We start from the raw sequence: 25,097 nt of genomic DNA, 5'->3' as shown, positions 1-25,097 counted from the left end.
TTAAACCCCTTATAGATTTTTTAAAAATTGTAATAAACGTATAACAAAATTTATCATCTTAACTACTTTTAAGTGAACAGTATAGTAGTGTTAATAATACAGTAAGTCCCCTACATATGAACAAGTTCCATTCTGAGAACGTGTTCATAAGTCCAACAAAGTTAGCCTGGGTACCCAACTAACAATCGGCTGTATAGTACTGTAATATAATAGATTTACAATACTTTTCACACAAATAATACATAAAAAAACAAAAAAAGTAAACATTTTTAATCTTACAGTACAGTACCTTGAAAAGTACAGTAGTACTGTACAACAGCTGGCATACAGGAACTGGCATCGAGTGAACAGGCAAGAAGGGTTACTGACTGGAGGAGGGAGAGGAGCTGGGAGATGGTAGAGCTGAAGGATCGTCAGCAATAGGAGACAGAGGGCAAGCTGCAGTTTCCCTCACACCTTACTTGATTGGACATGCGAGCACATGTTTGTATCTTTGGAAGTTCGCAACTTGAAGGTTTGTATGGAGGGGACTTACTGTATATACATGGTTAATACAACAGGTCTGTAGAACTTTTTCATCTTGAAGAACTGAAACTCTATACCCATTGAACAACCCCCCCTTCCCCACCTCACCTCTAGCCCCTGGCATCTGTTATCCTACTTTGTAAGAGTTTGACTACTATATTTGTTTATTGAGGTATAGTTAATGGACAATATTATATGTTTCAGATGTACAACATAGTGATTGACCATTTTTAAAGGTTATACTCCATTTATAGTTATTATAAAATATTGGCTATAGTCCCTGTGTTGCACAATATATCCTTGTAGCTTATATATATATATATATATATATATTTTAACATCTTTATTGGAGTATAACTGCTTTACAATGGTGTGTCAGTTTCTGCTTTATAACAAAGTGAATCAGTTATACATATACATATGTCCCCATATCTCCTCCCTCTTGCATCTCCCTCACCCCCTCCCTCCTTATCCCACCCCTCTAGGTGGTCACAAAGCACCGAGCTGATCTCCCTGTGCCATGCAGCTCCTTCCCACTAGCTATCTATTTTACGTTTGGTAGTGTATATATGTCCATGCTACTCTCTCACTTTGTCACAGCTTACCCTTCCCCCTCCCCGTATCCTCAAGTCCATTCTCTAGTAGGTCTGCATCTTTATTCCCATCTTGCCCCTAGGTTCTTCTGACCACTTTTTTTTTTTTAGATTCCATATATATGTGTTAGCATATGGCTTGTAGCTTATATTATACATAGTAGTTTGTACCTCTTAACTCCCTACACCTATCTTGCTCCTCACCCCCTTCCCTCTCCCCACTAGTAACCACAGATTTGTTTTCTATATCTGTGAATCTGTTTCTTTTTGTTATGTTAATTAGTTTGTTTTATTTTTTAGATTCCACATATAAGTGGTATCATACAGTACTTGTCTTTCTCTGACTTGTTTCACTTAGCGTAATATCCTCCAAGTTTATCCATGTTATTGCAAATGGCAAAATTTCATTCTTTTTTATGGCTGAGTAGTATTCCATTGTGTATATCTTCTTTATCTATTCATCTGTTGATGGATACTTAGGTTACTTCCATATCTTGGCAATTGTAAATAGTGCTGCTCTGACCACTGGGGTGCATCTATCTTTTCCAATAAGTGTTTTCATTTTTTCTCACATATACCCAGGAGTAGAATTGCTGGGTCATATGGTAGTTCTAATTTTAGTTTTTTGAGAAACCTCCATACTGTTTTCCACAGTGGCTGCACCAATTTACATTCGTGAGGGTTCCCTTTTTTCCACATACTCACCAACGTTTGTTATTTGTGTTCCTTTTTTTTTAAATTAAAAAAAATATTTATTTTTGGCTGTATTGGGTCTTTGTTGCTGCACATGGGCTTTCTCTAGTTGAGGCAAGCAGGGCCTACTGTTTGTTGCAGAGTGCAGGCTTCTGTTGTTGCAGTTGCAGAGCACGGGCTCTAGGCGTGTGGGCTTCAGTAGTTGTGGTGCACGGGCTCAGTAGTTATCGCTTGTGGGCTCTAGAGCGCAGGCTCAGTAGTTGTGGCACGTGGGCTCAGCTGTTCTGCAGCATGTGGGATCTTCCCGGACCAGGGCTCAAACCCACTTCCCCTGCATTGGAAGGCAGATTATTGACCACTGCACCACCAGGGAAGCCCCTGTGGTTTTTTTGATGATAGCCATTCTGACAGGTGTGAGGTGACATCTCATTTTTTTTTTTTTAAGTCTTTATCAAATTTGTTACAATATTGCTTCTGTTTTATGTTTTGGCTTTTTGGGAGTGAGGCATGTGAGACCTTAGCTCCCTGACCAATCAAACCCGCACCCCCCCAGCATTGGAAGGTGAAGTCTTAACCACTGGACCGTCAGGGAAGTCCCACATGTGGTTTCTTTTTTTTTTTTTTTTTTTTGCGGTACGCGGGCCTCTCACTGTTGTGGCCTCTCCCATTGCGGAGCAAAGGCTCTGGACGCGCAGGCTCAGCGGCCATGGCTCACGGGCCTAGCTGCTCCGCGGCATGTGGGATCTTCCCGGACCGGGGCACGAACCTGTGTCCCCTGCATCGGCAGGTGGACTCTCAACCACTGTGCCTCCAGGGAAGCCCCCCTCATGTGGTTTTAATTTGCATTTCTCTGATGATTAATGATGTTCTGTAGGCCATCTGTATGGAACTTGACTACTTTAGATACCTCATATAAGTAGAATCATACACTGTTTGTCTTTTTGTGACTGGCATATTTCACTTAGCATAATGTCCTCAGGTTTCATCTATGTTAGAGCATATGACAGGATTTCCTTTTTCTTAGAGGCTGCATAATATTTCACTATGTATATGTGTGTGTATCCCACATTTTCTTTCTTTTTTTTTCTTTTTCTTTCTCTTTATTTATTTGGCTGCATCGGGTCTTAGTTGTGGTGCGCAGGCTTCTCTCTAGTTGTGGCGCACGGGCTCCAAAGTGCGAGGGCTCAGTAGTTGTGGTGCGCAGACTTAGTTGCCCTGCGACATGTGGGATCTTAGTTCCCTGACCAGGGATCGAACCCGCATTCCCTGCATTGAAAGGCAGATTCTTAACCACTGGACCACCAGGGAAGTCCTTCCCACTTGTCTTAATCCAGTTTTCTATTGATGAATATTTAGGTTGCACAAACTTTTTTTTCTTAATTACTTGTATGTTCTTCTGTATCAACTAGTCTGCTGTCAACTCCTTGTGTGTATTTCATTTCAATCATTGTATCTTTCAGCTCTTACTGGTTCATTTTTATATTTTCTTGTTTCTTGTTAAAATTCTCACGGTGTTCATCTCAATTTTTTCCAAGTTCAGTTAGCATTCTTATTACTAATGCATTGAACTTTTTATCTGATAAATTATTTATCTGTTTCATTGGCTGTTTTCTTTTTGCCCAGGGTTTTTTTTTCTTATTTTTTCATTTGAAAGAAATCCCTTTGTCTTCTCATTTTGTTTAACTCACTCTGTCTCTATGAAATTAGGATACCTATCCCAGTCTTGAAGAGGTGTCCTCTGCATGTGAGTATGGGTCACATCTTCCCCCAGGGTGTGCTGGAAGCTATCACCTTGGTGTGAGGTGAGACTAGAGACTGAGAGGCTAGAACCAGAGACAGGTGTGAACTGGAGCTTCTCCCATGTTCAGTGGCCATCACCACCCTATTCTGGGCATTGTCAGGTCCCAAGGTGTTGGAGTTAGAAATCTTGAGGGTCGGGTCCTAGCTGGTCTGTTCTCTCTAAGTGTGCACTCTCCCCATGCCTGGTAATGGGGAGCAGCATTGAAGCAAGAGGAGCTGGATCGTGTGCCTGGTCCAGGCTGGGACACATGCTGGGACAGTTCTGGTATGCCAGTCAGAGCTCAAAACAGCTCCCTATCCAACATCTCCATGAGCACTAGCAATGGCTGCCCTTACCCCTTTCAGTACAGTGCTGGGCCCAAGTTGGCTCTGTCCCCCAAGGGTGAGATTGCATGGACTTTTAATTTGCTTCTACCTCTTGACTATTGTGAATAATGCTGCAGTGAACATGGGTGTGCAAATATCTCTTGGAGATCCTGTTTTCAATTCTTTTGGACGTATGCACAAAAGTGGGATTGCTGGATCATATTCTATTTTTACTTTTCTGAAGAACCTCCATACCGTTTTTCATAGTAGCTGCACCGTTTTACATTCCCACCAACAGTACACAATAACTTTATTTATTTATTTATTTGGCTGCGTTGGGTCTTTGTTGCTGTGCGCGGGCTTTCTCTAGTTGCGGCGAGTGGGGGCTGCTCTTGGTTGCGGCGCGCGGGCTTCTCATTGCGGTGGCTTCTGTTGTTGCAGAGCATGAGCTCTAGGCGCATGGGCTCAGTAGTTGTGGCTCGTGGCTCTAGAGTGCAGGCTCAGTAGTTGTGGCGCACGGGCTTAGTTGCTCCACAGCATGTGGGATCTTCCCGGACCAGGAACTGAACCCATGTCCGCTGCATTGGCAGGCGGATTCTTAACCACTGCGCCACCAGGGAAGTCCCCACAATAACTTTAACTTTTTTTTTTTTCCTCAAGGTTGCTTTGGCTATTTGGGGTTCTCTTAATTTTTTATTTTAATTTTTATTTATTTATTTTATTTAATTTTATTTTTGGCTGTGTTGGGTCTTCGTTTCTGTGCGTGGGCTTTCTCTAGTTGCGGCGAGCGGGGGCCACTCTTCATCGCGGTGCGCGGGCCTTTCACTGTCGTGGCCTCTCTTGTTGCAGAGCACAAGCTCCAGACGCCTGCAGGCTCAGTAGTTGTGGCTCACGGGCCCAGTTGCTCTGCGGCATGTGGGATCTTCCCAGACCAGGGCTCGAACCCGTATCCCCTGTATTGGCAGGCAGATTCTCAACGACTGCGCCACCAGGGAAGCCCTCTTCTCTTAATTTTTATCCTTTAAAAATTTTTCTTTCATTTTCTTCCTTCCCTTACCACATGATTAAATTTTTCTTTTTCTTAGAACACATACGTAACCAGATATAACCTTTAAAATATGGAGTGTGCCCTGCTTTTATTAAAACTTTGTATATTTGAATTCAGAGTTTCAAATTAAGGGTTGGTATTTGAATTTAAAAAGGATTTTTTACTTTGTAGAGGTAAACAAACCAGTTTACTTGAAGCATGGTACATATTAAAAACTTTTATTAGCAAAATACATAGACATATATAGAAAAGTAGAATAGTACATTGAACTCATGTAAACCCACCTCCTAGATTTAATGATTACTAATATTTTGCTACATTTGCTTTATATATGTGTATATTTCTATGTATATATAAATTTCCTGAGCGTTTTAAAAGTAAATGGTGGCAAATGAGGGTTTTTTTCTTTTTGTGTACTATACATTTGTATTATAAATGTTATATGTATTTTGAACTTTGATAATTTCATTTAAGGATTTAGCTTGAAATTTACTCTTTTAAAAAATCATAAGAGGGCTTCCCTGGTGGCGCGGTGGTTGGGAGTCTGCCTGCCAATGCAGGGGACACGGGTTCGTGCCCCAGTCCGGGAAGATCCCACATGCCGCGGAGCGGCTGGGCCCGGGAGCCATGGCCGCTGAGCCTGTGCTCCGCAACGGGAGAGGCCACACAGTGAGAGGCCCGCGTACCGCAAAAAAAAAAAAAAATCTTTGACATATCTTCCAGAAAAAGGATATTCTCCTATATAACCACAAAACCATTATCATTCCTAGCAAAATTATCAATAAGTCCCTAATATATAATACTTGTACCATATTCAGATTTCTCTAATTTTTCCAAGAACATCTTTTATTGCCTTTAAAAAATATGAAAATCTAGTCAAGAGCTACCCATTGTATCTGGCTGTCTCTTGAGTCTTTTTTAATTATAGAATTGTCTCTTACCTACCCACCCCCTTTACCACCCTCCCTCCTTCTCCCCATAATACAGATTTGTTGGCTCTGTTGGGAATGTCTGACATTTTGTATTGCTGATAGTTTCTTCATGGTCAGTGTAACTTTTTCCTCTATCCCCTATATTTCATATAAACTGGGAGTGAGATTTAAAGGTGTTTCAGGTTCAGGTTAAACATTTTTGGAAGAGTAGTTCATTTAGCAATGCTGTGTACTCATATTGTTTCACTTACAGGCATGTAATGTTTAGTTGTCCCACCATTTGGATGCTGTGTTTGATCACCAGGCCAAGGTGATGACCACCAGATTGTTTTATTGTAAAATTATATTTGTCTTTTTATATCTTGCAAATAATCTGTGGCATGGTACTTTGGCACCAGGTATGTCAATATCAACCTTTCACCTAATGATTTTAGCCTTCATTGATGATTGTTGATCAGCTATTTAATTATGGTTTACGATATGGTAATTAGTTTTAGATCCTATTACATAGTTGTCTTCAATAACGAAGGTTTCCCTCATCAATTAGCGCTATTTTGTTGCCTTGAAATAATGTTTTACTTAAAAGGCAGAATAAATGCTTAGGTCTTTCCCTTTATATAACCATTTCCAGAGTGTAATAGTCACCTCTAATGGCGGTGGATGAAGTTGGTCTTTTTTCTTTACTTTGTGGTTTTCTCTTTGGAATATGATATATATCTATATTATAAATATTGTATATATTTTGGACTTTGATTTCATTTGGGATTACTATTTGATATAAATTTGCTTTTGTTACATATGTATATAATATATCATCATTTACATTTTTTTTAATAGTAAGAAGACATTACGTTGGATAACAGGAAGAGCTGTAGAGTTTGCAGGTGTCAGCTGTGGCCTTAATAAGCACATTGATAGCATCAGTGATAGACAGATGGTAAGTTTATTGAAGTCTAGAGTGAGTATATTTTACACATAGGTTTTCAAGCTTTTATTTACATATTTGAGTGATTAAAGAAATCTCTCATAAGAAGGAAAATGTAATCACATATTTTGTTACTAGAATTTCTCAAAGAGCTTGTGGTTGCATAAAACATGCTGACCCAAGAAGTCTAAAGAACTGTATTGTGGTTTTCCCATTTAATGTGTGTTTTGGTGTCTTTGCTTCTAAAATACCACTTCTTACTCCTTCATATTTTACGTATTTTAGCCATCCACAAATATATTTTGTGCACCTATTTATGTATGGGACTATGACTAAATGCCAAATTGGAGTAGTATGTATCATAATCTGTGTTCTCAAGGAACATGGCTAATTGGGGAAATAAACACATACAGATGAAAATATGTCAGTAAAACCAACAATGTGAGAATCTAAAATATCTAAGGAAGATTAGTACTGGCAGTAAGTAATGAAGGAGTATAGAAAGTGTTGAAGAATTGTAGAGAAATACACTTGCCTGCCATTCTTTGGCCCAAAGCTGTATATGGTTCAGCAACTGGCTTTTTCCCTTAAGAATATGTCTCAGAGATCTTTCTGGTTTCTACATTATACCTTCAACTTTTCATAGCTGCATAGTATTCCAAAGCATGATTTTTTTTTTTTTGCCATAATTTATTTAACCATTCTTTATCAATAGTTAGTATGTCCAGTTATTACTTATAATAGTTCTTATGACAGATGGATGCATTTTAAGATTATTGGTTACCTTAATTTGGTTACATTTTTTATAAATACTGTCTTTTTTAGTGACACACCCTTTGGTACCTTGATGAGATTTAGTATCTACCTTCAGCTTATCAAGCAGGAGACTTAAAATCATCTTGTAGGGTAACTTACTCCCCAGTAAATGATTGTATTGGTTCTTGGTAGCAGTTGTTTCTGAGAGAGATGTTTTCTGATCTTGTCTGGGATTGTGCCATATTTGAGTCTTCTAACTTCCCTATATGTTCCTTATAGAGAGATGATTTTTGTTTTTGTTCCTTTCAGAGGGATGATTTTTGTTTTCGTTCCTTTTATGGTGGTTTTAAAGAGCTAAAATACTATTGATATATTTGATTGTTAGTATCAGTTTTCTTAGGCCTGTTATTTCTAGATGGTTGATATTGAGTATTAAATAGAATATCTTTTTTGACTGTTACAGAAATTTATTTCTGGATATTTTTCCATAAAGATAAGTTCTTTAAAATTACTAGCCCTTATATGCATGTAACAGATTTATTCATAAACTGATACAGGAAAATTTTTAAGTGTTAGCACTGTGTTGATGATGTAGTGTTTAGTAGGACAGTTTTTTCCTGAAGTGTTGTTTATTGGTATATCTACTTTAATGGCAGTACTGACCATTACCATACCACTTCTAGAGTTCATATTTACTTCTACTACTATTTATAGACTTCATGTTCACCCTGAATTTTTTTTAATGGTTAAAAGAACATATATCCTTATCTGTTAAAAAAAAAAAAAAAGAACTAGAGTTAATAAGACCTCTGCTTATCATGCTGAAATTTTTTTTTTTTTTTTTTTGCGGTACGCGGGCCCGTCACTGTTGTGGCCTCTCCCGTTGCGGAGCACAGGCTCAGCGGCCATGGCTCACGGGCCCAGCCGCTCCGCGGCATGTGGGATCTTTCCGGACCAGGGCATGAACCTGTGTCCCCTGCATCGGCAGGCAGACTCTCAACCACTGCGCCACCAGGGAAGCCCCATGCTGAAATATTTTAATGATAATCTGTGAGCAAGTATGTATTGGTTAGCTTCTCTCAGGTTAAAACTGAATAATAGAGGTAGAAGAGCTTGGAAAATGTGTATATGAAATTTATATATATATTCATGGTATCACTATTAATAACAATTTATATTATTTGTTTTTAGGTTCTTCATTTGAGAACCAGCCCTTTCACATTTCTCCATAATATATCAAACCTTCTTACCCATCCTAATTTCCCATATCCTTTTAGAATATTTAGGTCAGGTATGTATATGAAGAAGCTACACAAGCTTGTTTAGTGTATTAATGAGACCTTCTTTATGGAAAAATGAAGATATATAAAATCAGGTGTTAAAAGTTAAATGTGAACATTACTTAAGTGAATAAATAGGATTGAAGTAAACTGGATCTACAGAGTGATTGGGAGGTAGTGTCAGCTATGTATGTTTTTTGTTTTTTGTTTTTTTTTGTAGTACGCGGGCCTATCACTGTTGTGGCCTCTTGCGTTGCGGAGCACAGGCTCCGGACGCGCAGGCTCAGCGGCCATGGCTCACGGGCCCAGCCGCTCCGTGGCATGTGGGATCTTCCCGGACCGGGGCAGCGGACTCTCAACCACTGTGTCACCAGGGAAGCCCAGCTATGTATGTTTTTATACTTAAGAGTTTCTTCCCTATACTGGTTGGATACTTAAACTGCCTATATGTTTAGATCCTTTTCCATATAGGTAGACACAATAAAAAAAGGGGTGGAAGGATAATATAGTTTGCAAGCTGGAGGAAGTGTATAGGGAAGTCCAAGATTCACCTTTAATTGATAATAGTGGTTGTTTTTTCCCGTGATGATGAAAGAATGTATATATTATAGATTATTTGGAAAATGCAAAAAGTAGTTTATAAAAAGTAGATAAAAAAAAGTAGTAGTTAAAAATAAAGTTACCATTACCCAGGATTTCCTTTCCAATCTAATATAGTCCAGTCCCATTTAGGTGTCTGTATAAATTATATTCAGTTTTGTGTCTTGCTTTCTTTTTTAACATAGTTTTTAAAAAAACTCTAGTTAATATCCAAAATATAGTCTTTAATGGCTGTATAAAATTCCATTCTTATGAATTTACAGGGATATTGTATCTAGTAGAGTCTAGCAAACCTGGGTTCAGATCCCAGTTTTGCTACTTAAGAGCCTTAAGCCTGATAACTTACTTTTTCTAGTCCTTAGTTTTTTTACTTGTGAAATAGGCATAATATTAATTACTGTTCTAAGAATTAAGTAAAATCATGATGTTAACATTCTAGCTGGCATATGTTAAGTATTTAATACATTGTACTTACCGTCATCAGAAAGTTTTTTATCATTTCTTTCTCACCAAATATTTAGTTGTTTTCCATTTTTCTTTGTAAAACGTTACAGTATTTTGAACATCTCTATATAAATATTTATGTAGATCTGTGATTATTATTATTATTATTATTTTTTGCGGTACGAGGGCCTCTCACTGTTGTGGCCTCTCCCGTTGCGGAGCACAGGCTCCAGACGCACAGGCTCAGCAGCCATGGCTCACGGGCCTAGCCGCTCTGCGGCATGCGGGATCTTCCCGGACCGGGGCACGAACCCGTGTCCTTGCATCGGCAGGCGGACTCTCAACCACTGTGCCACCAGGGAAGCCCTGTGATTATTTTTTATGATGAGTTCCTAGAAGTAGAATCAAAAAAATGGGTCAAAAAATATAAGTAACCTAATATTTCTTGATACGTAGTCAGTGCCATTTTGCTTTTCAGAAAGGTTATACCAGTTTACACTCATCACAATGTATAAGAATTTTTATTTTACTCTAGCCTTGCTAACACTGGCTATTGTCATTTTTAAAAATTATGTTTTATTTAATAGGCAATATAAAAATGTTTTAATCCTATATTATCTTTTAATTTGGTTTTATTAATGGGGTTAAACTTTTTAATGTTTATTGAGTATTTCTGTTTCTTCTTAGAATTCTGTACCTATTGCTTTCTCGTTCTTAGTTCTTTTTCCCTGCCTTAATCCTTTATTCATCAGCAGAAATTTATTGAGTGCTTACTATGTGTTAGACATTGTTTTAGTATTGGTATTTAATTTTGATATTTACTATAGTTTACTGATGGCAATGCAGGAGTGAACAGAATTGACAAAAACATTTTTTTTCAAAGAGCTTACTTTTAGTGTCAGTATACTGGCATTAAACAAAATAAACATCTAAATTATAGAGTGATAACTGCTTTGAAGCAAAAAATAATGAAAGGGAGATGGAGAGAACTCTGTGTGCGCACGATTTTACACTGGGTGGTTAGGGAAAGCCTCACTACAAAGGTGCCATGAGTAAAGTCTTGTAAAAAGCAAGTCAGATACATATCTGGGGGGTGGGGAGGAGTGCATTTCTGGCTATGAATCAAGTGTAAGGGCAGTGAAGCAGGAGAATACTGGGTGAATTTAAGAAAGAGCAAGAGGGAGACTAGCAAGAAATGATTTGAGAGAGTTATTAGGGAACCAGACTGTTTAGGATTGTAACTAGGCCATTTTAAGAACCTGGGCTTTTACTCTGCATGAGATGCAGAGCTATTGGAGGTTTTAAAGCAAAGGAGTGACCTGATTTGACTTATGATCTACTGATTCAACGCAGTCCCTGTCAGTGTACTGTCTGACTTTGCAGAAATTGACGAGCTGACTCTAAATTTCACATGGAAAATGCAAGGGGCCCGGAATTGCAAAACAGTCTTGGAAAAGGAGAACAACGTTGGAAGACTCACATTTCCTAATTTTAAAATTTACTGCAAAGCACAAGAATCAGGACAGTGTGATACTGGCATAAGAATAGACATATAGATGAATGAAATAGAACTGAGAGTCAAGCAGTAAACTCTTATTCTCATGGTCAGTTGATTTTCAGCAAGGGTACCAAGACCATTCAATGGGGAAAGAATAGTATTTTCAACCAGTGGTGATGGGACAACTGGATATCCACATGCAAAAAAATTAACTTGGACCCCTGTCTTACACCATATACAAAAATTAACTCAAAATGGATTGAAGACCTAAATGTAAGAGCTAAAACTACAAAATCCTTAGAAGAAAGCATGGCACATATCTTTGTGGCCTTGGTTTAGGCAATGGTTTCTTAGGACACCAAAAGTGTAAATGACAAAAAAAAAAAAATTCATCAAGATAAAAAATATGCTTCGAAGGACACCATCAAGAAAGTGAAAAAGACAACCCACAGAATGGGAGAAAATATTTTATATTTGATAAAGGACTTGTATCCAGAAATACAAGGAATTCTTAAAGCTCAGTAATATAGACAAGTAACCCTTAACTTTAAAAATAGGCAGAGGATCTGAATAGACATTTCTTCAAAGAAGATATATGAATGCCAGTAAGCACATAAGTGATGGTCAATGTTAGTTATTAGGGAAATGCAAGTTAAAGCCACAATGAGATACCATTAGGATGGCCATAGTCAAAAAGAGAGACAATAACAGGTGTTGGTGAGATTGTAGAGAAATGGGGAATCCCCATACAATACTGGTAGAAGTTGAAAATGGTGCAGCCACTTTGGGAAACAGTCTGGCACTTCCTCAGAAGGTTAAACATAGAGTTACCACATGATCTGAATATACATTGAATTTAGAACTGGCAAGATTTGCTGAATGATTAGACATGAGGTGTGAGGGAAAGAGGAGGCAAAAATGACTCAGTTTTTTTTTTGCCTCAGCAACTGGAAACTTCTATTGCTGCAGTTGAGAGGATTGTAGTTAGGGGGGGTCTGCAGTGGAGTTTCAGAAGATCACTTAGACATGCTTGGTTTGAGATGTCTATTGGACATCTCAAAGTGGAGATGTTCAGTGGGTAGTTTGGTGTGGGTATGGAGTCAGGGAAGAGGTGCAGATTGGAGATGTAAATTAGTTAGCATTTTGTTAGTGTTTAAAGCCATGGAAAGATCACCAAAGGAGTGGGTAAGCTCCACTGTTTCCAAATTGAGTGATGAGGAAATCCTGAGAGTGGCACTGTCCTGAGAAGAAGATAATGTTAAACGTTCTTTGGAGGAGGGATTTATCAGCTGAGTAAATGTGGCTAGTAAGTCTAGACCATTAGATTTAATTTCATTTTCTCAATGTTGGTGTTAAAGAGATATACAGTCTGGCAACCTTGCTAAATTATCTGGGTAATCCAACAGATAATCTGTAAATTCTTTTGGATTTCATATGCACTCAATTTTAGTGTCTGAATAACGATGGTTCTATTTCCTGCATTCCAATCTTTAGAACTTTTATTTCCTTTTCAAGTCTTAATGCTCTGGCCATGAGCTCTGGTACGATGTAGTTGATTATATGACTTTTCTTCTTTATTTTGTTAATATCAGGAATTGCATTGGTTGACTTTCAAATATATTTTTTAAATTAATTAGTTTTATTTTTGGCTGTGGTGTGTCTTCGTTGCTTGCGTGGGCTTTCTCTAGTTGCGGTGAACAGGGTCTACTCTTCGTTGTGGTGCATGGGCTTCTCATTGCAGTGACTTTTCTTGTTATGGAGCACGGGCTCTAGGCATGCGGCCTTCAGGAGTTGCAGCGTGTGGGCTCAGTAGTTGTGGCTTGCGGGCTCTAGAGTACAGGCTCAGTAGTTGTGGAGCACGGGCTTAGTTGCTCCGCGGCATGTGGGATCTTCCCAGACTAGGGCTCAAACCCATGTCCCCTGCATTGTCAGGCAGATTCTTAACCACTGTACCACCAGAGAAGCCTGACTTTCAAATATTTTGACAACCTTATATTCTTAAAATAAATTCAGATTAGTGATGGATTATTCTTATCAGTCACTAATATAATTTTTGTATTTTATGTAACATCACTCATAATTTATGTATTACTACTTTAATATTTTGTTTAGGAATTTTGTATCTATTTTCATGAGTGAAATAGGCTTGTAATTTTTCTTTCTTTTAATAACTTGCAGAGTTATCAGGTTATATTGGCCTCATAAAATGAGTTGGGAAGTGTTTCTTCTTTTTCTAGTCTCTGGAAGAGTTTGTATAAGATGGGTATTAGATTATTTAGTGGAATTTATTTTATTATTTTTTTTATAAATTTACTTATTTATTTATTTTTGGCTGCGTTGGGTCTTTGTTGCCGTTTGTGGGCTTTCTCTGGTTGTGGCGAGCGGGGGCTACTCTTCACGGGCTTCTCACTGTGGTGGCTTCTCTTGTTGTGGAGCATGGGCTCTAGGCGTGCGGGCTTCAGCAGTTGTGGCTTGCGGGCTCTAGAGCACAGGTTCAGTAGTTGTGGTGCACGGGCTTAGTTGATCCGCAGCATGTGGGATCTTCCCGGACCAGGAATTGAACCCGTGTCTCCTGCTTTGGCAGGCAGAATCTTCAACACTGTGCCACCAGGGAAACCCGTAGTGGAATTTATTTATTTTAAAAAACTAGAAAAAAAATTTTTTTGGCCATGCACTCGGCATGTGGGATCTTAGTTCCCCAACCAGGGGTGGAACCCGAGCCCCCTGCAGTGGAAGAGTGGAGTCCTAACCACTGGACCGCCAGGGAAGTCCCTTTAGTGGAATTTATTGATGAAGCCATGTAGACTTGGAGTTTCTTTGTGGGAAGGTTTTAAATTACAGATTTCATTTCTTTAATAGATACAGAACTATCAGGTTTTTTAAATATCTGGTATGGTATGATGTTTGTTTTTTAAAAAATAATATGTGCATTTCATTTAAAGTTAAAAATTTATGGATGTTAAATTGTTTATGATATCTTCATCTCTCTCTTTTTTTTTTTTTTACAACCAAGACAAAGAATTTATTCATTAATTTCAAACTAACAGGTGAAAAGGAAGCAAATTTCTTCCATAAATTGTATATAGACATATACTGGACTCCTAAAGAGATGCATCAGAGTCTTAAGATAATGAGAGTCTTGTAAGACAAGATTCATCTCTTTTTTTAAATGTCCGTGGGCTTGACAGTGATGTCTCCGTTTTCATTTCTGATATTGGTTGTTTGTGCCTTTTCTTTCTTTTTTTGATCACTCTTGCCAGTGATTTATTCTTGTGTTTTTTTTTTCCCCCAGGGAACCATCTTTTGACTTTTTCGATCCTCTGTACTGTATAGTTGTTTTCTGTTTTCTCTTTGCTCTTTATTATTTCCTTCTTTCTAGTTTCTTTGGGTTAGATTTGCTGTTTTTTCCCCCCAACTGTTATTTGGATGCTTAGATCATTTATTTTTTTAGCCCTTCTTCTTTTCTAATATATGCATTTGTATGCTCCTCTTCTACACGTGACTTTGTTTCTCACAAGTATGGATATATAACATTTTTATTTGGTTAAAAATATTTTCTAATTGATATTAATAATTATTTTTAAAATTAACTTTAATTGTATGTAATTATAATGAATTCTTCTTTGATATATAGACATGTATTTCTTAATTTTCAAGTAATTTGGTTTTCTAATTATATTTTTGCTACTGATTTCTAACATAATTCCATGTGTACTTGAAAATAAAGTGTATTCTGTGGTTATTGGGTCCAGTGTTGTATAGATATTAAGTCGTTATACTTATAGTATGGCTCAAATCTTTTATGGCCTTACTGTTTTTTCTCTCCCTTTTTCCACCTCCTCCTTCTTCTCTGTGTGTCTGTGGTGGGGACCTCCTTGTTCTAATAGTTACCGAGAGAGGGCTTTCACTAGTTGAATGCAAATTTAGAACTGCTGCATCTTCCCTGTGGATTAGACCTTTTGTCTTTGACTTTTATCATTGACATAGGTTACTGGTGATTTAGATATGAGCAGTTGTTAGTGTAGTGGTAGAAATGGTGGGGGCAAAATCCTGTCTAAGAAAGAATGGAAGGAGAGAAATTGGAAAGAGTTGCCATTTTCCTGTATTTTTTTTTTTTTTTTTGGTGGTACGCGGGCCTCTCACTGCTGTGGCCTCTCCCATTGCGGAGCACAGGTTCTGGACGCACAGGCTCAGGGGCCATGGCTCACGGGCCCAGCCGCTCCGCGGCATGTGGGGTTTTCCCAGACCGGGGCATGAACCTGTGTCCCCTGCATCGGCAGGTGGACTCTCAACCACTGCGCCACCAGGGAAGCCCCCCACTTTTTTTTTTGATATACAGGTATTTTACATTTAAATGTGGCTAGATGTGTTAGTACTTCTTTTTCTTTATGACCTTCAATTTGTACTTTTCTGTATATAAAGCTTCTTAACTTCCTAAAATGGGATATTCACTTGCCCAATGGAACTTATATTCTAGAACAGTGCTGTCCAGTAGAATTATGGCAAAGTTCACTGTGCAGTATGATAGTCATTAACTACATGTAGCTATTGAGCACTTGAAATGTGCCTAGTGTGACTGAGGAACTGAATTTTTAATTTTACATCCTCTTTTTCAAAATTAGACTTTTTGAGATTGTAGATTCACATGCAGCTGTCATAAATAATACAGAGAAATCTCCTGTGCTCTTCACCCAGTTCCCTCAATGAAAGAAGCATGTTTGCAAAACTTAGTATGGCATCACAACCAGGATATTGACATTAATACAGTCAAGATATAGAACATTTCCATCACCACAAGAGTCCCTCAAATTACCCTTTTATAGCCACACCTACTACTACCCTCTCCTTCCTCCTCCTTAACCTTTGACAACCGCTAACCTGTTATCTATTTCTATAATTTTGTCATTTCAAGAATGTTAAATAAATGGGGACCATTCAGTATATAGCCTTTTGGGATTGACTTTTTGTACTCAGCATAATTCTTTGGAATTTCATCCAGGTCTTGTGTATCAATAGTATATTTTCTTTTTATTGGTGACTAGTACTTCATGAATGGAAGTAACATAGTTTGTTTAACCATGTTACCCATTGAAGGGCATCTGAACTGTTTACTAGTTTTTGGTTATAATGAATAAAAGCTGCTACAGACATTTGTGTGCAAGTTTTTGGGTGAACGTAATGTTTCATTTCTTAGAGATAAGCACCCAGAAGTGCAATTGCTTAATTGTATGGTAGTTGCAGGTTTAGTTTAAGAAACTGCCAAACTCTTGTCCAGAGTGGCTTTACCATTTTACATTCCCATCAGCAGCATATGAGCCATCCAGTTTCTCTGCATCCTTGCCAGGATTTGGTGTTGTCATTATTCTTTATGTTAGCCAACTTAATAGATGTGTAAGTAATATTTCATTGTAGTTTTAAATTGCATTTACTTAATGGCTAATGATGTTGAAATCTTTTATGTGCCTATTTGTCATCTGGATATCCTTTCGGTGTAATTTTTTTTCTGTTTTTTTCCCCCCATTTTCTAACTGAATTATTTGTTATTTTTTCCCCCTCTGATTTAATTAATCAATTTATTTATTTATTTAAAAATGTATTTATTTTTGGCTGCGTGGGGTCTTCATTGCTGCGTGTGGACTTTCTCTAGTTGCGGCGAGCGGGGGCTACTCTTCGTTGTGGTGCACGTGCATCACATTTTAGTGGCTTCTCTTGTTGCAGAGCATGGGCTTTAGGCACGCGGGCTTCAGTAGTTGTGGTGTGTGGGCTCAGTAATTGTGGCTTGCGGGCTCTAGAGCACAGGCTCAGTAGTTGTGGCACATGGGCTTAGTTGCTGTGCGGCATGTGGGATCTTCCTGGACCAGGGCTCAAACCCGTGTCCCCTGCATTGGCAGGTGGATTCTTAACCACTGTGCCACCAGTGAAGTCCCTGTTTTTACTTTTGAGTTTTGATAAAGTTCTTTTATATATTTTAGATACTAGTCCTATGTTAGATACATGGTATGCAAGCATTTTCTCTCAGTCTGTCACTTTTCTTTTCATCCTCTTAACAAGGTTCTTCACAGAACAAAAGTTTTAAATTTTGATGAAGTACAGTTTATCAATTTTTCCTTTTATGGATCATACTTTTGGTGTTTTTGCCTAGCCCTAGATCCTGAAGATTTTCTTCTTTTTTTTTTTCTCTAAAAGTTTTATAGTTTTATGGATTTAAGTCCTTGATCCATTTTTTTTTAACTTTTTATTTTATATTGGAGTATAGATGATTAACAGTGTTGTGATAGTTTCAGGTGCACAGCAAAGGGACTCAGCCATACATATACATGTATCCATTCTCCCCCCAACTCCCCTCCCATCCAGGCTGCCACATAACGTTGAGCAGAGTTCCCTCCTTGATCCATTTTGAGTTTTTTTTTTTTTTTAATAAAGTGTGAGACTTAGGTCAAGGTTTATTTTTTTTTATCTGTGGATGTCTGCTTGCTTCAGTTCCATTTATTGAAAAGGCTATATTTTCTCTATTGAATTGCTTTTGCACTTTTGTCAGAAGTCAGTTGGGCATATTCATGCTGGTCTATTTCTGGGTTCTCTTGTCTGTTTCCAAATCTATAATTTGTCCTCAGATCTATATGTCTGTCCCTCCCCTGATACCATATAGTCTTGATAAGTTTAGCTTTATAACACGTCTTAATAATTGAGTTGACTGATTCCTCTTGCTCTATTCTCTTTCAAAATTGTTTTAACTATTCTAGTTCCTTTGTCTTTCCATTTAAATTTATTAATAATCTTGTCCATATCCACAAAAAATCTTTGCTGGGGTTTTGATAGGAATTGAGTTAAACTGTATATCAATTTGGGGAGAATTGACATCTTTACTATATTGAGTCTAACAGCCCATGAATCCATTCATTTACATTTTTGATATTTTTCATCATGATTTTGTATTTTTAGCATACAAGCCTTGTATATGTTTTGTTAGATTTATATCAGAATATTTCATTTTTTGGAGCATTTGTGAGTCATATTGTATTTTAAATTACAGTGCCCATGTATTCATTGGTAGAATATATAAATACAGTTGCTTTTGTGTGTTTATCTTGTATCCTGCACTTTGCTGAATTCACTTATATGTTGGAGATTTTGTCAGTTCTTTGGGATTTTCCACATAGATAGCTATGTCATCTACAAGTAGGGACAGTTTTATTTTTTCCTTTTGAATCGGTATGTCTTTTATTTCCTTACCTTCTCTTACTTCACAGGCTAGAGCTTCCAGCATTATCTTTAATAAGAGTGGTGAAGGTAGACATCCTTGCTTTGTTCTCAGTCTTAGGAGGAAAGCATATAGTATTTTACTATTAAATAAAATGTTATCTGTAGAGTTTTTGTAGATGCTCTTAATCAAGTTGAGGAAGTTCTCTTATATTCCTATTTTTTGGGTACCTTTTATCATGAATGGGTGTTGAATTTTGTCACTTTTTTTCTTCGTTCATTGATACAATTGTGGTTTTTCTTCATTAGCCTGTTAATATGGGTGGGATACTGATTTTTAAACATTGAGCCAGCCTTGTATCCCTGGAATAAACCTCGCTTAATCATGGTATTTAATTCTTTTAAAATAAATTGCTGAATTCTATTTGTAATATTTTGTTAAGGGTTTTTATGTCTGTATTCGGGAAGTATATGGGTTTGCAGGTTTTTCTTTTTTTTTTAACTGGCTTTGTCTGATTTTGGTGTCAGGATAACAATACTGGCTTCATGAAGTGAATTAAGAAGGTTCCCTCTTCCATTTTTGGAAGAGATTATATAGGGTTAGTTAATTCTTCTTAAAAATGTTTGGTAAACTTCCCCTTTGAAGGTATTTGGGCCTGGAGTTTCTTTTCTGGGAATTTGTAAATTGTGAATTAAATTTCATTAAAAATCATAGAGCTTTTATCTGTTTCCTGTTGGGTGAGTTTGATAATTTGTGGTTTTTGAGAAATAAGTCTATTTCATAGAAGATGTCAAACTTTCACATGTACATTTGTTTATAATATTCCCCTATTAGTCTTTTTTTTTTTTTTTTTGCGGTGCGCGGGCCTCTCACTGTTGTGGCCTCTCCTGTTGCGGAGCACAGGCTCCGGACGTGCAGGCTCAGCGGCCATGGCTCACGGGCCTAGCTGCTCCGCGGCATGTGGGATCTTCCCGGACCGGGGCACGAACCCGTGTCCCCTGCATTGGCAGGCGGACTCACTGCGCCACCAGGGAAGCCCCCTTATTAGTCTTTTGATGTCTGCAGGGTCTGTAGTGATTGTTTTTCTGTTTTTAGTTTTATTCATTTCTTCTCTGATCTTTATTATTCCGTTTTTCCTACTGGCTTTGGGTTTATTTTTCTCTTCTTTTTCTACGTTCTTGTGATGGGGGCTTAGATTATTGATTTGAGACTTTTCCTCTTTTCTAATGTATGCATTTAGTTATAAATTCGCTATAAATTTCTGCCATTGCTGCTTTAGCTGTGTCCTACAAATTTTGATATTGTATATTTTCATTTTTATTCATTTCCGTGTATTTTGAAATTTTCCTTGAGACTTCCTCTTTGACCCATGAATTATTTAGTATATTGGTTATGTTCCAAGTGTTTGGAGATTTTCCTGTTATCTTTTTGTTATTGATTTCTAGTTTGATTACATTGTGGTCAGAGAACATACTTTATATGATTTCAGTTCTTTTAAGTTTGTTGAGGTTTGTTTTATAGCCTAGGGTATGGTCTATTTTGGTATATGTTCTTTGGGCACTTGAAAAGGATATGTATTCTGCTGTTGTTGAATGTAGTGTTCTATAAATGTTGATTAGATCCTTAAAGGATGGTGTTATTGAGTGCTTCGGTATCCTTGCTGATCTTCTGTCTATTTACTCTTATTGAGAGAGGGGTATTGTAGTTTCTAACTATAATTGTGAGCTTGTCTCTTTCTCCTTTCAATTTTGTCAGTTTTTGCTTCACTTACTTAGTGGCTCTGTTGTTTGGTGCATACACATTTAGAGTTGCTACGTGTTCTTGGTAGACTGATCCTTTATGATTATATAATGTCCTCTATCTCTGCTGATTTTTTTTTTGCTCTGAATTCTACTTTATCTGATATTAATATGTAAAAATGTAATTTTATTTAATTTTAATTAATTTAAATTTAAATAGGCTCATGTGGCTGGTGGCTGCCATATTGACATTGCAGTCCTGGAAGATGGAGAGAGCTATGACACAATAAATTTGATTAAAAGGTAAATTTTATAGTATGTTAGAAGGTGTTAAGGGCAATGGGTGGTTAGCAGGAAAGGGAAATTGGGGCAGAGAAAGTGGGTGATATGACTTTAAATTGGGTAATCAAGGAAGAAATCATTGAATGTGACACTTGGGCAAAGATTTGAAGGAGTGAGAGAGTTAGCAATACAAGTATCTTGGGGAAAAGTATATTAAAGGCCAAGAGGGAGGTGGGCCATAGTAAGAACTTTAGCTTTTACTCTGAGTGACATGGAGAGCCACTTGAGAATTTAAAGCAGACCCTGATTCATTCTGACTTATGTGTTGTATGAAGATCATTCTGGCTGGTGTGTTGAAAGTAGACTGTAGGGGACAAAGGGTGGAAACAGGGAGGCCATTTAGGAGACAGGAATACAGGTGAAAGATGACAGTAGCCAGACCAAATGGTTAGAGCAGGTTTTTAAGAAAATATCAGACATTTGGTTTTAGGTGTGTTACATTTGAATTGTTTATTAAATAGATCCAAGTGGAGAAAGCAAGTAGATTGTCAAAGTTCTCCAGATCTATCAGTCCCTGCCCTTGTGGAGCTTACATTTTACTAGAATATGGGTAGTAAATACAATACATAAATAAAACAAATGGATAAAACATACACTGTGTTAGAAGGTAAATCTTAGGGAGAAAATTCAAGTAAGGAAAAAGGGATAAGTGGTGTTGGGCGACTGACTTGCTGAGAAGGTAACAACTGAGTAATGATAGGACTAATGATAGGAGGAGATACATCTTTTAGATACCTGGGATAATATTAGTTTAGGTAGAAGGGACCAAATGTAAAGGTTCTGAGATGGGAGCATGGCTGATGTTTGAAGAAGAAGGAGGTGAAGTATGACTGGAGTGACATGAGCAAGGGAAAGAGGATTAGGGATGACAGCACAGAAGTAAAAAGTGTCTGCGTTATAGGCCCTTTTAAGGGCTCTGGCTTTTATCCTGAATGAGATGGGAAGCTAGTGGATAGTTTAGCAGAAGAGAGGCATGATCTGACCCTGTGGTTTAACTGAGTCACTCTAGTTGTTATGAATGAAGGGGCAAGGGTGGAAGCAAGATTAGTTAGGAGACTTTTATACTAATCCGCTGTGGTAGCAGTGGAAATGGTGAGGAATGATCATATTCTGGATACATTTTGAGGGTTGCATTGACAAAATTGGCTTACTGATTGGATGTGGGCTGGACAGGAGTCAAGGATTATTCCAAGGTTTTTGACCTGAGCCGTTGGAAGGATAGAGTTGCATTAATTGAGATAGGAAAGACTAGGAAGGACAGGTGTGAAGTAGGTGATCAGGAGCTCAGTTTTGGACATGTTAAGCTTATGATGCCTATTGGACATCCAAATAGGTGTTCAGTAGGCATTCTCATTATGAATACTGTTTTTGTTTTAAAAATGAAATAATTGTACTAAAACAGTGTACTCATTGTTCTGAAAATATATTGCATTTGTTAATATCTTAATTTTTAACATGTTCAATCCTGAAAAACTTGAATATTTTTGAGAGAGAAATTGTTTGACTGCTTTTTGGCTTTGCTGCCACCAGAGTTGATGGTACTTTCTTAAATAAAGATGTCATTCCGATTTTAGACATGGAAATATAACTATAGTCTGAGTGTTTCAACTTGCTTTCTATTTTAGGTCCTATTACTGCTGGATTGTGCAAGATATTTAACCCTATTTTCTTTGAGGTATGACTTAAATATCAAAAGTCTTAAATAAGAGAAGGGAAACATTTTAGTTTTGGAAGTCAGAATGCCAAGGAGAAGGAAAAATCTTGGGGGAAATCCTTTTCGGAAGACTACAAACTCTAAGGAAGTTGTATCCAGTGTTGCTAGTCATGAGGAGCCAACCACTACTCTTCCTTCCATGTGTGAGACAAAAGTTGATCAGGAAGAACTCTTCACCAGTATCTCAGAGATGTTTTCTGATCTGGATCCTGATGTAGTGTATTTGATGCTTTCTGAATGTGATTTCAAAGGTGAGAAAAAGTTTAGTTTGAACCCTTTGCATCCTATAAGAAGATTTCATGTACTATGGTATGACCAGTAGTAATATAGAAAATGACTACCTTATTTCTATTTTGTTCATCATTTTTTGAATATCTGCTGCGGGCAAGGTATAAGTTGGGTATTACAAGGGATATGAAGAAGAATAAAGCTTAGCTTCTTCTTTCAAGAAATGTACAGTTGTAAGTGTAAGATGTATGTGTAGATATCATATTCTATGTTTTATTTCTTTTTATCTTCCCTCTAGAATAGGTTGGCACTATTGACGTTTTGGACCGGATAATTCTTTGTTGTGCGTGGCTTTCCTGTGCATCGTAGGATGTTGAGCAGCATCTCTGGCCTGTACCCACTAGCTGCCAGTAGCACATTCCTCCCTGCTACCCCAGTTGTGACAACTAAAAATGCCTCTATATATCATCTTATGTCCCCTGGGGGCAATATCATCCCCCAGTTGAGAATCATTGACCTAGAATGTAAGCTCCTTAAAGACAGGGATTTAAAAATCTTTTGTTTTACTGTTGTGTCTCCAAGCCCCCAAATACCAAATGACTCAGTAGGATCTCAGTAAATATTTTTTGAGTGAAAAGGTAATTATAATTGTGGAAATGAGAGCTGATTAAGAATTGAGGCTAATAGAGTAGTGTGGTTTCAAAAATTTGGCTTTGGAGTCAAGAAAACTAGGTTGGATTTCCAGCTCTGTCACTTAACCTCTCTGGTTTCAGTTTTCTTATCTGCTAAGGAGAATAATAATAGTATGTACCTCATAGGACTTTTTCAGTGAAGGTTGAGTTTTCGTTTTTTTGGTTTGTTTTGATAAAGTCTTCAGTATAGTAAGTTATTAATGACTTGTAATAGTTTAGATGTATGTTTGCAGCCATACATATCAAATTTGACTGATGAGTAAATTAAATATTGATGTTTAGCATTGCTATTGGCCATGATTAGTATAAGATAAAATTATTCTAGGTTTAGGGAGTTTTGGTAATGTGATAAACTTCCATTTTTTTTACATTCTGTGGTCTGTGATGTGAGCATATCTTATCTATCCTGTTATGATATGTATACAGAAAACCAGTTTTCAGCAGTTCACGTGATGCTCAGAAATGATAGTGTTTACAATTTTACTTGTGGCTTCAACATTTATTTCCTAATTTTGATGTGTTTAAACTTTATTTGTTGCACATACACTGACATAGCAATGAAGAATTACAAGGAAAATATATTACCCTTACATCCTAACAAAAAACATTTCTCTTTTCCAGGATCTTCTCTACACCTTGTTCATAAATACTGATGTTTTGAGTAGTTTGAATAATAACATTGATGAAATTGTATATTCTACTTTTTAAACTTAACATAAGCATTTTTTTCAGTGTTGGCTGCAGTCTTTATATTTATTTTTAATAGCTTTCTAATATTCCATTGGGTTGTTGTGCTCTAATTTATTTAATTATAACTAAGTTTTACATGGATAATTAATATTGCAAAGAACATCTTGGTACAAATAAACTTTTCTGTCTTTTGGCTTTTTTCTCAGTCCCAAAGTTTTATTTTCTTCTATCACAGGGTTAGGACAGTTTTTGGCTCTTGGAAACATACTGCTAAATTGCCTACTAAAGAGGTGTGCCATATGGTATCAACATGGGAAAGGGTGGGGTGGGATAAATTGGGAGATTGGGATCGACATATTCACACTACTACATATAAAATAGATAACTAATAAGGATCTACTGTATAGTACGGGGAACTCTTCTCAGTACTCTGTAATGACCTACATAGGAAAAGAATCTAAAAAAGAGTAGATATATGTGTATGTATAACTGATTCACTTTGCTGTACAGCGGGAACTAACACAACATTGTAAATTAACTACACTGCAATAAAAATTAACTTAAAAAATAAATTTATTTAAAAAAAAACGGGGGTGTGCCTATTTGTAATGATACCAGCACTGTATAAGTATAGGAGTTTCGTCACAGCCTTTTGAGCATTGAGTGGTATTATTTTAAGATTTTAGGAATAAGATTTTACCTTTTCTTAATGCTATTTTTTTAAGATAAAGAGAAATGTTAAATATATTTGTGTATGATTGTTTATTAATTCTTGTATTGTGTGAATTGTTCATGTGCTTTTCATTGTTTTATACCATTGTTTTAATTTTTTTCAACATTCTGTGAAAGAACTTTTCTTTTGTGTTATATAAATATAGTTTGATCTTTTACTTATTTTTACTTAATACTGTTTTTTCATTATATACACATTAATTTTTTTGGTTGATTTTTTTCTTTCGTGATTTTTCTATCACATAGATTTTTTTCTTAGAAATACCTCTTATATTTGCTTTTTTTTCCTTTTCTTTTTTCTTTTTTCCATGTTTAGGGCTTCTAGCTTTTGTAGCATTGCTATAGTCTTCTAACTGGTC

At 37.1% G+C, this 25,097-nt stretch overlaps 1 protein-coding gene across 10 annotated transcripts in view; it reads left to right on the top strand.

The window, feature by feature from the left end:
* Nucleotides 1-25,097, top strand: part of N4BP2 (NEDD4 binding protein 2) — an 83,523-nt gene that overhangs the window by 7,819 nt on the left and 50,607 nt on the right. For 7 of the 10 annotated variants that reach the window (XM_033421684.2, XM_049708769.1, XM_049708772.1 and 4 more), the window contains 3 exons: nucleotides 6,735-6,834; nucleotides 20,561-20,643; nucleotides 22,308-22,647. In XM_033421684.2, coding sequence (XP_033277575.1) covers nucleotides 22,422-22,647 — 226 coding nt within the window. In that variant the 5' untranslated portion in view covers nucleotides 6,735-6,834; nucleotides 20,561-20,643; nucleotides 22,308-22,421. Of the gene's footprint in view, nucleotides 1-6,734; nucleotides 6,835-20,560; nucleotides 20,644-22,307; nucleotides 22,648-22,922; nucleotides 23,149-25,097 lie in introns of those variants that run through there. The other 3 variants (XM_049708774.1, XM_049708775.1, XM_033421685.2) reach the window with 2 other exon arrangements.

Source organism: Orcinus orca, chromosome 4 (assembly GCF_937001465.1).
Source record: "Orcinus orca chromosome 4, mOrcOrc1.1, whole genome shotgun sequence".
Lineage (NCBI taxonomy): Eukaryota > Metazoa > Chordata > Mammalia > Artiodactyla > Delphinidae > Orcinus > Orcinus orca.
The sequence above is the reverse complement of the archived record's forward strand: the minus strand, read 5'-3'. Positions and strand labels throughout refer to the sequence as shown.